Raw genomic sequence first — 12,275 nt, 5'->3', positions numbered from 1 at the left:
GTGTGGTTAACTGTGTGACATTAGCAGATTATGGAGTGTGCCACTGCCACATGGCAAAAAGTGCATCTGATCTGAACGCCGCTCTTTATGTTCCGTATCTGCCAATAGCATGTTATCTGCTAATAGATGTCAAGCAGCAGGCACCGTCACTTTGAAGAGAGCGAGCACAGGCCTCTGTATGAGAAAGAGGGCACCCGAGAAAATGGCAATTCTGTGTTGCACCCATTAACTATCTTCGCCACGCACGATTGCGATGTTTGGCTTAACTCATAGTGCCCACAATCTGCAGGATGCGTCTTCTCGCCAAATCAGAGAGTTGGTTCATGGTTCCACTGTTAGAGTAGCGAGCATGGCTGTGTGGCCTGGAAGACGTCGTGAGTGGTTGTTTTCTACCATCGGCCGTACAGTAAGAGAGAGTGGAGCCTAAATGTGAAACATCATTTCACACATTTTAATCTGAAGAGTCTCCTCTCCCAGCAGTTGCCATTTCTATTGCTGAAATGGGGGAAGAGAAATTCCGCTTGCTGCTGGTGTGGTGGTAGCAGATCTTGGGACTAGCTTCTTTTAGGTACCTAGTTCTGTTCCACAACTTCAAATAAATAAATTAGAATCTTTCTCCTATACGGTTTGCCAGCTGCCGCATTGTTCCATAGACCTTCGATGGTGGTTTACCTGCGTAAGAAAAAAAAAGAACGAAACAGAACTTTCGGCAACTGTTCTGCCAACACAAAACGTGAATTCCTGATATGTATGATGCTCACATGTACAGTTCAGCCCTTTTATAAGAAACATGCACCCGGGATCATTCCTTGTCTTTTACATTAGATATTTGTTATAAGCAGGGTACTATGTTTCTATTTTCTGGTCAACGCCTATTTCAAAGTGGGCATATACCCAATTTTCTGTTACGTCAGTGTCTCTTATAAAAGTGGCTTACTCTATTTACCCTAAAGTAATGTTTTGCACTGCTGAGCAGAACGAAAGAATGCCCAAAAAACACTTGCAAGCTTGCAATAATATAAGACCAGAGCAGCACCACATTTATGAAATCAACAGTGTAAGAACACACCTTGTATCAAATTCAGAACTACATTGTAAATATATAGTTCCTTAAATTACCTGCATTACAATTGAACTAGTACTCTATTTGTGTAGGCATGATAGCAGCATCAATGTCTGACTGCGATCAAAGGGACAACAGACTGCATGCAATTACAGCAACTGCATGGCTGTCTGCTGGCACTGCAATTTATTGTTGCGCCCGCGCACAATACACTACCTACAGGCACAGTAACATCATTTCCGTCACAAAGACACAACAGGCCATCTTTTTTCCTCCACCATATCAGCATTCATGTTTACAACAAAGGCACTTTTGTCAACAAAGGTACTTTTGTCTCAAAATAAATGCTATGCTCAAAAACACAGGACACAAGAAACAAGAAGACGATACGGGCACTCACTACCAACCACTTTTACTGAACAGTGTACGTCACAAGCGAGGAGTGTACGTCACAAGCGAAGCTAATCACCCCAAAATCTGCAGTATATTGCGGCAAAGCAATTGAAACTCACATTCCCGCAAACACACTGACATCTGGCTGGCGCAATCTCTGCGCCATTAATTTCGATCAATGCCTCTCACAGCTCGCAAGCAACCGCTTCTCTATGGCGTCCCAGAATCTTCAATCCGGCAAACAAAGGCGCAGAACCATACACTGTACAGTGCGCCGGAAGATGCGCTCCCTTGTAATTTGTGAACACCAACTCATGCTCACTGTCTCGTTGGCCCGTGAGCATGAGATGCATATTAAAATCAGTTGGCAGTTCCTGTCTCTTGCGTCCCATTTTTTCGCACTCTGCTTTCATTTTCAGACAATGCACTAACTCTCCCAGCAATATATTAAAGGGCCAGTAAACAACCCCAAGGTCCGAAAATTGTTGTAAAGAGAAATGGGTGCACTTATGCTTTGTGAACATGCTGCTGCAAGAATTTGGCGAATATGTGCGATATTGAGGAAGTTACAGGGGTTAGAACATCAGTTTAAACTGGTTTCAAACATCTGCGCGCCCTCGCCACCCTTCTGCCTCACAGAGAGCAGAAGGCGTAGCTCGTCGTCGTGACTTGTTTAGACCAATCGATAAGCTGCGTGCTACATCAAGTCACCGATTGAAGACTGCGCCACTGCGCGTGAAAGGAGGATTGTCAAGGCGTGCAAATGGAGCGCGGGAATTGATTTTTGAAATGAAGGGTCTGTGTGACCCTGTAAATTCGAAAAACGTGATCGCCGGGTCTACTCTCGGAAATGCCGAGCTTCTTTGGGGGGCGTAAAAAAAAGTAGCAGCCTGATAACTGGAGTACTTTCACAAAGCACATGGCTTAAACATTCTGAGCGTTGAACCTAGCACTTAATTGTACAAACTTTCGCATGTAAGTTACGGCATTCAGCGCTAGTTCTGAAATGCATCATTACATGAGCAGATAATCATTTCACTTACCAAGGACCAAATTGCAAATAGCCGTCCTTGCAGCCCTGATGTTCTGGTAGGAACCAAGGATGTGTACTTTTCTGCAATAATGTAAGATAACACATTTACCGACACACACAAAACGCACGAAGGCTTGAGGAAACACCTGGTATTAAAGGGCCAATACATGGATATGTACTAAACAGCATGAACAGGGCCCAATTTGGTTGGTTAAACAAAAACCTGCACTCTGAGAGAGGATTGCCTGAAATTTCTATTTAAAAGTTGTACTGCCATAAAGTTCCTCCAATCAACAATGACTGCCAGTTTTGTATACACTATGTAAAGTCTAGAAATGAGCAGGCACCGCACTGTTGTCTTCTCTGAAAAAGGGTGGTGCAAAACTGGCCATATTACTTCAGATGCATCAATATCAACGACAAAGCAAGTACATCACCGCTAAATAGTGCCCACAGTTCTTTTACTGATGCTATAAAAAGCAGGTATAATCTGATGAGATGCAATAGAACACAGCAGGATGATGCTTGGTGGCCAGTACATATTTTTAGCTTTCGCAACTCCTTTCTTCATGCACAAGGGGAGGCCTTCAAAACAGGCTCCCATTATCTGAGAAAATCCTGGACAAGCACGAAATAATTTAAACTGATGGTGCTTAGCACTATAATCGAGGTACAGGGACGAGATGCCACACCTGCAGTCAAACAGAAAATTTGGTCAATATTAGGTAACTACCTACCGTAATTACTCCAATCTAACGTGCACCTTTTTTCTGGTTAAGCGAGTTCATAAATCGCATGCGCGTTAAAATTGAGTGCGAAAAAAAAAAAATGAATACGGTCATTCTATTGCCATCGGCATTTCCAAAACGGCCGCCCCCTACGTGCTTCGGCATGGCGCGTCGGCCATTTCTGCCCATGTGTTTCCCATGTGTGGCACTTCGTACGTGTGCTGAGGAGTTCGTCATCTTGTAGTTCATTAGCATCGACCGCGTGCAAGGGCCGACTCCAGAAACTCGATGAGTGCACCACGATGCCGCTTTTAAAAGAAAAGTCATCGCATGTGCCGAAACAGACGGAAATCGGGCCGCATCGCGGTCGTTCGGAGTTCCCGAAACGTGCGTGTGGGACTGGCGGAAACAAAAGCAGAAGATTGTCAAAGATTCATGCAAAGGCTTCAGTGGACCACAGCAGGGTCGGTTTCCGCAAATTGAAAAGTTGCTTGCCGAGTATGTGCTTGAGCAGCGAGCGGCACAGCGGCCCGTGACGACAGAACTGCTCTAAGTGCCGGCTATGCAGTTAGCTTTAGAAAAAAGGCTAACGCGAAGCCAGTTCAAAGCGAGCAGGTGCTGGCTAACTAACTTTATGAAGAAGAAAGGCTTTTCCCTCCGAAAACGAACCGGCATGCGCCAAAACTTGCCGCAGGAGTACGAAGAAAAGCTTCACAGTTTTCAGAGGTTCGTCCAAAACTTGCGGCACAACAACGGCTACCTGCTTGGACAAATCGGGAATACCGATCAGACGCCTCTTTACTTCGACATGCCTGGCACCACAACTGTCGAGAAGAAGGGGGTGAAGCAAGTTCGCATGCTGACATTGGGCCACGGTAAAACAAGAGTGACGGCAATGCTCCGTTGCACGTCAGATAGCGCAAGCTTCCCCCGTACCTCATATTTAAATGGAAGACGCTCCCGAAAGGACTCGTTTTCCCGAGTAGTGTGATCGTGCGGGCCAACGAGAAAAATGGGTGCGCGTTGCAATCGATGTCTTACTTTTTTTTTTCGTCGTGAAAACAGAGTGTGCGTTACAATCGAGGGCACGGTAGAATCGAGTAAATACGGTAAGCCACAGCAGTTGCATCTGGAACATTGCGCAAAGGCACTGTTACGTTATGCCTGCAGCGACATGCAGACACAAGTGCCAAGAATCAAGCCTGATAGGTTACGCTGCGCTATCTACTTCAACTGGTGGAGAAAGTGCTAAATCGCGGAGGCTCACCTGTCAGCGAGGACGATACGAGTCTTGGTGACGTTTTCAATGGTGAACTTGGTCCGGCCACCCTTTCCCGCCAGTCGCCCGATGCACCTGGCCATGTGGTCCCCCTTGAGGGTCTTCACTGCACAGCACATGAACGAGCACTCGTTGGCCATCGTCTCTACCCTCCGTGGGTTCACCCCAAGCCACCACAGCAGGTCTTGAATTCTCTCTAAATATATTTGGAAACTTTAGATGACAATTGCTTCAGTCGAACATAAGCTGAATCACACTGGCTATTTTGTTTGCATGTGATGACCGCATGCACCTAACTGAAAGATTACCATACACACAACTGCAGACCTTTCAGCCAAAAAAAAATTTCAAGAAAAAAAAAGCAAAATCAAGAAGAAAAAACAGCTTGCAGAACAACTCTCACCATCTTCTATGTCAAACGACTCGAGAAAGAGCTCATCTAGACGAACCAGAGCCAGGGCATCCTGCCAGAGAAAGAAAAAAAAAAAAGCGTCACCAGAAATAGTGCTTTCAACCAGACAGGTAGTTGAGCATATGCAACAAAAGGATCGATGAATGCCAACATAAAAGAGAGACAAAAGACAGAGGTTAAAGAAACCCTGTGACACAACACTACTTTCTGCGCTTCCCAAGCAGACTCGCATTGCTCACTGGGGAAACTTCCATCACGTGTCAGATCCGGGTCAGGAGACCCTGGCAGCATCCCGAGACCAACTTTGTGCCACTTTTAACAGCTTGACGAGCAGTGAAACGCATCGTTTCGCCGGTGCGATTTGCTGCGTGTTGCACAAAGAGCTAAACTGTTCCCTCCTAGACGTGGCGGCAACTGCCTTTGTCGTGCACTTTTGTCTCTTCTAACTGCTTACGGTCGCTATGCTCGAGTACAAATCGAGCGACTCAACGAGAGACCCAAACAATAAAGATGGTCCACAGAGGCCGAGCTACACAGACAGAACCGCTACACACACACGCAGTTATATTCAATGACACAGAGCAAAGCATGCAGCAGCAGCAATTATGCATGCCAACGCAGCATTCACTCACAAGAACGGGACCAGCGTTTCTTTGGTATCCACTGTACTTTTTCTGACCCATGTTTTCCTTCCTACACACACCTAATGATTTTAGCCCTATTATATATCTAGCAAAACCACTGGTTGCATGCAATAGGTATCATTTTGGACAACCCACGCTTGGAAAGCACAAGTGTTTGCTGCCACAATATCAGACCAAGACAACAATTTTAGTAGATTAGTTACAACTCATACTATGCAGAATTGATCTTTGAATATGCAAGAATAATACTATGAAACTTTCGCTTGCCCGAATCGACTTTACAACATTCTAATGTGTGTGTGTGTGAGGGATAACGACGCATGTCACTTACGTCAACATCAAAGCCCATGGCAAACGCCCGCACGAAATCGGCAGCCTTTTGAAGTGCACTAGGCTCTTTGGTTTCCTTGCAGGTCTGCAAAGATAAGCATCAACATCGCCACTGAGCACTTCTTGCTGTAACTAGGTGATTTGCACAGTTATGCAACTTGGTCAGATACTTATAGCCCCGCCGCGGTGGTCTAGTGGCTAACGTACTCAGCTGCCGACCCGCAGGTTGTGGCATCGAGTCCCGGCTGCGGCGCCTGCATTTTCGGTGGAGGCGAAAATGCTGTGCGCTTGTGTGCTCAGATTTGGGCGCACATTAAAGAACCCCAGGTGGCAGAAATTTCTGGAGACCTCCACTACAGCATCTCTCTCATAATTATACGGTGGTTTTGGGACGTTAAACCCCACATATCAACATATTTATAGCGTCGCAGCAGTGGGTAAAAACGACAGAAAACAAAGCAGTATGTGTCTGAAAATTAAAGACGGCATCCAACAGCGAATCAAGCACTCCTGTGTAAATATGAGGAGACAAAAAAAGAGAGAGAAAGAAACGCAAGACATGGCAGAAAAGTAAGTTTTACGGATTCTGCTATAAAACGATATATTTATTTATTTATTGATTCCTCAAAGGTCCCATAGGGACATTACATGAGGGGTGGGCATGACACGGCACTTGAAAGAAGGGTAACAATATGGTAACGGCAACAGACTATGTACAGAAGTTATGGCGGCACTTCTATATAAGGGGTGCGACACAATACTAGAAAGGAGGGTTACAATATCGTAGCGACAGCAACAGAATGGGTACATTAATTACGGGGGCACTACAATGGCGTGTTTGAAACGAGATTGGTCCATGATGGTAGCAACTTCAGCAGGTAGGTCATTCCAGTCTCGGGATGTGCGTATGAAAAATGATTGTTGGAATGTATTAGTATGGGCACGTTCCGGATAGACTGCGTTGGCGTGGCTAGTACGGGAAATACGGTGGGCTAGTCGGATGTACTGATTTCTGAGTTGTTGCGAGTGGAAGAATTTGTGGTAAAGACACAGTCGAGCTATTTTGCGGCGAGATTGAAGTGAAGGAAGGTTAAGGTCTGCTTTTAACGCTGAAACACTTGAATAATGAGAGTAATCAGACAAAACAAATCGAGCCGCGCGATTTTGGACAGATTCCAGGGTGTTGATCAAATAAGTTTGGTAAGGATCGAAGATAGCGTTTGCATATTCTGATTTGGGCCGCACGAAAGTTTCGTATGCAAGTAATTTTATTGAGGGAGGGGTTAGGCCAAGATTACGGCGCAGGTAGCCAAGAGCACGGTTAGCTGAGTTCGTTATGTGGTTAATGCGACAAGACCAGTTTAAGTCGTGGGATATATGGACACCTAAGTATTTAACCAAGTCGGCAGAATCAACAGCAATATTGTTAATAGTATACTTAGGTTGCACAAAATTGTGGCAGCGGTGGAAAGAAACGTGCAATATTGCACGTTTCTGCTCTTCCAATATTCCTGTACAATAGCCTCAAAAAAAAAAAAAGGAGAATAATGGGTAACATAACTGTGGAATTATCTGCACGCACAAGCACTTTTACATTTTGAATCCATCAAAGTTTGGCAGCCTTAGACAGTAATTTAAGATGTTCGGCCAATGTGAGTATGTGCGATACCAGAAGCAAGCTTTGTGACATTCACTTAGGTTTTAACATTGGCATGTGGAATTTCCAAAATATTTGAAATCAACAAATATATACCGTATTTACTCGCATAATCCTCGCACTTGCATAATTCTCGCACCCCCCACATAGCCCAAGAAAAGTACGAAAAAATTCTTTCCTCGAGTAATTATCGCACCCCCAAAAACTGCCGCAATAATGTCGTTTGCTCGTTCCAGCCACTGATGATGATAGCGCGCGCTATTTGGCGCCAACTTTTAAGCATCAAGCGTACTATTGCACGGAGATTCAATCCAATCCAAGCCAAGCCGAAGTGGCCAGTGCCCGTTGCGGTGTGTCTTGTATGTTGTGTCGGTAATCTTGGCACGTTATGGGGCGATACTGAAGCCACACGGCTGCTTCAAGTTGCAAGTGATAGATCATACGCTAAACAACGGCAACAAGGCCGCCGGTAGGCCCTTCGGAGCCTACGAGTTTTGTGTTCGCTACTGGTGACGGCAGCTGAAAGCCACCAAGACGCGTTGGGCCTGCCGTGTGCCTAAAATTGGGATTGATGGTAAACTTTATTTTTTCAGAACGAAAGTGCGGACAATTCTGTTAAATAGCCATCAGCCTAATACTGACGCCCTACGCTTACTTTTTGAGGGCTCCTGTTGAGCGCCGACCGCTACCGCTATGCCAGCAACGTCCGCAAGCTTTGCGTATGGTATTCTAATTCTCGACTATTTGCTTCCACTTTTTATGTCTCAAATAAATCTTGCCTTGTGTTGAACCTCTGCTTTTATTGTTGAGGTAAGTTCTAATTAGTATGTAAAGCTTGCTGTAAGTTGCTGGTGTGAGAATCCCGATTTGCGGCCACTTCGTTTTTTTTTTTTTTTCGCTCTTTGCGTTAATGTGGAAAGTTTTCCCCGCGTAATTCTCGCACCCCCAACTTTGCATCAGGTTTCCGGCAAAAAAAGTGCGAGGATTATGCGAGTAAATACGGTATTCAAAGGCACCTCCAATCATCAGCTGCAATTTGAGTGAAAAAGTTGTGTGGCCATTACTTGCTTTGCCGCCGACACAAACCAAAGCCAGAGCATTCACTCGTAGTCGTCAAACTCTTCTGATGGACCTGCCAGATCATTTGAACGACCTTACTGACAACACGCCATTTTTTTTTTTAACCGAACTAATGCACACCAAACTTTAGAGTGCCAGATAACGTCTCACACGACTTGTTGGGCAGTAACACTATTGTGGGAAAAATGGCAGCCATGAAGAAGGCCAGCACCGCACAGCTTTTTACAAGTCATAATGGCCAGAAACTTCTATGCCTTACACCAAGTCAAAGCTTACGATAACAGATGGCTGAGCTAGGCAGTACGTATTTATGTCGAAAGACTGGGCTTGTAAACGCTAACACGAAAGAGAAGTCAAAATCGGAGCTTGTCTCGACTTCTCTCCTCTGTGCGCATTCGCATGCAAGTATTTCAACACGACTGGGTCAAGAGTTCTATGATAGTATGTGGGGTTTAACGTCTCAAAACCACCATATGATTATGAGAGACGCCGTAGTGGAGGGCTCCGGGAATCTCGACCACCTGGGGTTCTTAACGTGGGCCCAAATCTGAGCACACGGGCCTACAACATTTCCTCCTCCATCGGAAATGCAGCCGCCGCAGCCGGGATTTGATCCCACGACCTGCGGGTTAGCAGCCGAGTACCTAGGCCACTAGACCACCGCGGCAGGAAGGGTCAAGAGCTCCAAAGTGTTGGGATTTTGGACATAAGAACTTTGCCTCAACGACGTTAACTGTTTTTTAACCATGCGTGACACTCCTTTACTGCATGTTTAACTGCTGTGCCGAGATTTCAAGGCAACGGCAGCAAACTGCCCGGCTCACCCGAATTTCAACGCAGTGGGTGTCTTTTTTCCACCGTATCTGCAGGTAGAGGTGCTCCACGATGGGCGTGAGGATCTTCCCCCAGTTATCTTGCAGTGGTCTCCGCCTGTGTGCAGGTATGGGTATCTTCCGAATCTCTGTCTTGCCTTCCTGCATGATAATACAGGCCAATCAAACACAGCAGCCAGCTTACATGATGATCGATGACTATTGTGAGACTTTTTTTTTTACAGTTGCAGACACAACGTATACACCTTTTCACAGGAGGGAAAAAAACGCCGCCATGATGGGCTGCGCGCGGGAAAACAAAGGCCAAGGGTGCAGCCTTGTCAGTGTAATTTTTAGGGGTCACGCCAATTTGTGCAGCCCAAAGAGGACTGCGGGGGCGCCCAGGGAGGTGTTTTTGAAAAGGTCTATTGTCAGTCATAAGTTGAATGAGCTGTTGACCTAGACACGTACCTGTCATCTAAACTGCTGTGGTTTCAAAATGCTTTAAAAAATGATTAAATGCAGTAACATTGAAGGTAGCGTGAAAGCAGGCTGTTAACCTTCTGCGATGCTGCCACCTATCACTTGCTGACCCGATACACTGCACATTACACGCTGAGGACACCCTGTTGTGCTCTGCAGCCACTGATGTACGCCAGGAACACTCAAAGGAAGTTACGGCAACCAAAATGCAACAACAAATCTTAACGGCAGTAAAAAATCAACAAATTGCATCCCCTTGGGCAGGGACATAATCACACTTTTCTTTTGAGTGTCAGGGTTGTGTGTGCGATAGGTGCAGCTAGTAAACGTAGCAACATGCATTCGATTATACTGCCTATGGTTTTCACGAACTGTCGTCTCAATTAAAACTGACAGAATAAGTTTTCTGTAATGACATAGTGCCACGCCCCCTTTCTATAGATGATGGTAAACCAAGGTTTTTGTCATTTCGAGTCCAGCTAACACGTTTCATTTGATGTCATTAATAATCTTAAAGGCTGTGAAGGTCATTTTTGTTTGTCCCCCCCCCCCCCCCCCTACAATTTCAAGTTTGCTCTACTGTCGCAACCTCATGTTCAGCAACTCTAAAATGACAAAAAAAAGAATAAACACCAGCAAGTACAGAAACTTTTTCGTCCCAGAAAGCGAACTATAACACAACTATCTTGTGAATAGAAAAGTTTTTCAAAGAAGCAAGGCTGGAGTCTGGCAACATTTCAAATCATCGGCACTTACAAAAGCCATTATTAACAAACACAGTAAAACACAACAGCTTCGGTCCGCCCGTAGAACAGTACACAGCACGGCTGGCTGCTCAACAGGGAGGCTACAGAAATGCTTCGAGAAAAAAAAAAAAAGCAGGCATCGAATCCGGCAACACTTTTGACAACGTAAACACTTCCCCAAATGATGTCGACACGATTTCCCGTGTGCGCGCGCTTGTGCCTGGGGGGGAACGACACAATGGGATAAAAAAGAGGAGGCCTATATTTAAGCACACCGCACCAGTTTCTCCTGCTTGGCGGGAGGGTAAAGGGGCCGTCCTTTTTTGGCATCCTCGTCCTCGTCAACTGCCATCTTGCGCTTTCGGTTGGCCTTTCTCTGGACGATCTTGAAGCCGTCGTCGGCCATCTTTGCCGGTTCTGCCGTCGTATCGGGCATGCTGAATCTGCGCGACGCAAAAAAAAATCACGGATACAGTGACACGGGGACCCGCAAAACGGACAGGAGAGATTGCAACGCTGCGCAAGTCATTGACACGCTTTCCGAAACAGGCGATCCTGTCGCCGTTTAATATCTCCGGAAGAAAATTTTACTGACTAATATGAGCGAACGATAGGCGACCGTGTCATACGGCTTCGAAAGTAGCGTAGTTGGAAGCAATTCGGGTATTCTAGCCACTGTAATTCGGGTAAAGAGATCAGATCACGATGTTATTGACCCAAGCCGGCGCGTAGCCGACTGCATATGGTTTGCTGAGCATCAGCGGGCACTGTCTGCACGAAGAGCTGTTGCGGACGCCGTTACGAGAAGCTGCGCTAACAGAACAAGGATTTCGACAGGCCACGAGCGTAGAGTTTCGAAAAAGTACGCGTAAATACGACAAATTCCGTCGCAATCGCTTACCAACGCGTGCCACCACGTGAGATGGAGACGGTCTAAAGGACTCGGCGAACGTTAAATAAGTTTGACGTCCATTGAGAGTGCGCTAGTAGTCAGTATTTTTATATTAGCAACACTTTCAATGAATACATTTAAAATCATACAAGACAAACTATTCTAATAAATATGTAACATTATTTTGATAACGTTGTTTTAATGTAAGTTAGTGATGTTTAAAACAGTTTACAACAAAGTAATTATGACGTCAGAATATTTAGTTTGATAAGTTTACGCTATAAGTGCCCAAAAGCATAGCCTTTGAGATTTCTTACTTTATATTCAGAAATAATAGTGAAAAAATAACAGCCACTTAGGGCGTTAGTTTGAACGTCAATTTATGTGAAGTGTAAGTATATTATTAATTTTAAAGCAAATTGAGTACGTGTTGACAGTGAGGACTAACCTAACGCTTGTAATTATTACGTCATATAAATTGGCACATATTGAACATCTATTGTTTTAAAAAAATGTAATACTTAATTTTAAAATATACTAAGGAGCAAGTGTGCGTGGACAAACAAATCGAACGTTGTTTTGCGTTTGTTACGTCCAATATGGTTCAAACAGTCAAATAAACGCTGCACTTATAACAACACGTCACTAGCGCTACTAGTGTTCAAATTTTGCACGACGTCACACTTGTCAGGACAGGCCTAGTACGCCGCTGGGAACACAGGT

The 12,275-nt window shown here is 45.2% G+C and overlaps 1 protein-coding gene across 1 annotated transcript; it reads right to left on the bottom strand.

The window, feature by feature from the left end:
* Positions 1-430: 430 nt before the first annotated feature.
* On the bottom strand, positions 431-11,638 carry l(1)G0004 (RNA-binding protein pno1). The gene is made up of 8 exons (XM_037418393.2): positions 11,562-11,638; positions 10,941-11,103; positions 9,444-9,593; positions 5,884-5,967; positions 4,900-4,960; positions 4,485-4,602; positions 2,500-2,570; positions 431-672 (listed from the first exon to the last, which is right to left on the bottom strand). The coding sequence occupies exons 2-8, from the start codon at positions 11,094-11,096 to the stop codon at positions 605-607; spliced, it is 708 nt and encodes a 235-aa protein (XP_037274290.2). The 5' UTR covers positions 11,097-11,103; positions 11,562-11,638; the 3' UTR covers positions 431-604.
* Positions 11,639-12,275: the final 637 nt, after the last annotated feature.

The sequence above is a fragment of the Rhipicephalus microplus genome, chromosome 6 (genome assembly GCF_043290135.1).
Source record: "Rhipicephalus microplus isolate Deutch F79 chromosome 6, USDA_Rmic, whole genome shotgun sequence".
Classification (NCBI taxonomy): Eukaryota; Metazoa; Arthropoda; class Arachnida; order Ixodida; family Ixodidae; genus Rhipicephalus; species Rhipicephalus microplus.
Note: the sequence above shows the minus strand (reverse complement) of the source record. Positions and strands in the feature narration are given on the sequence as shown.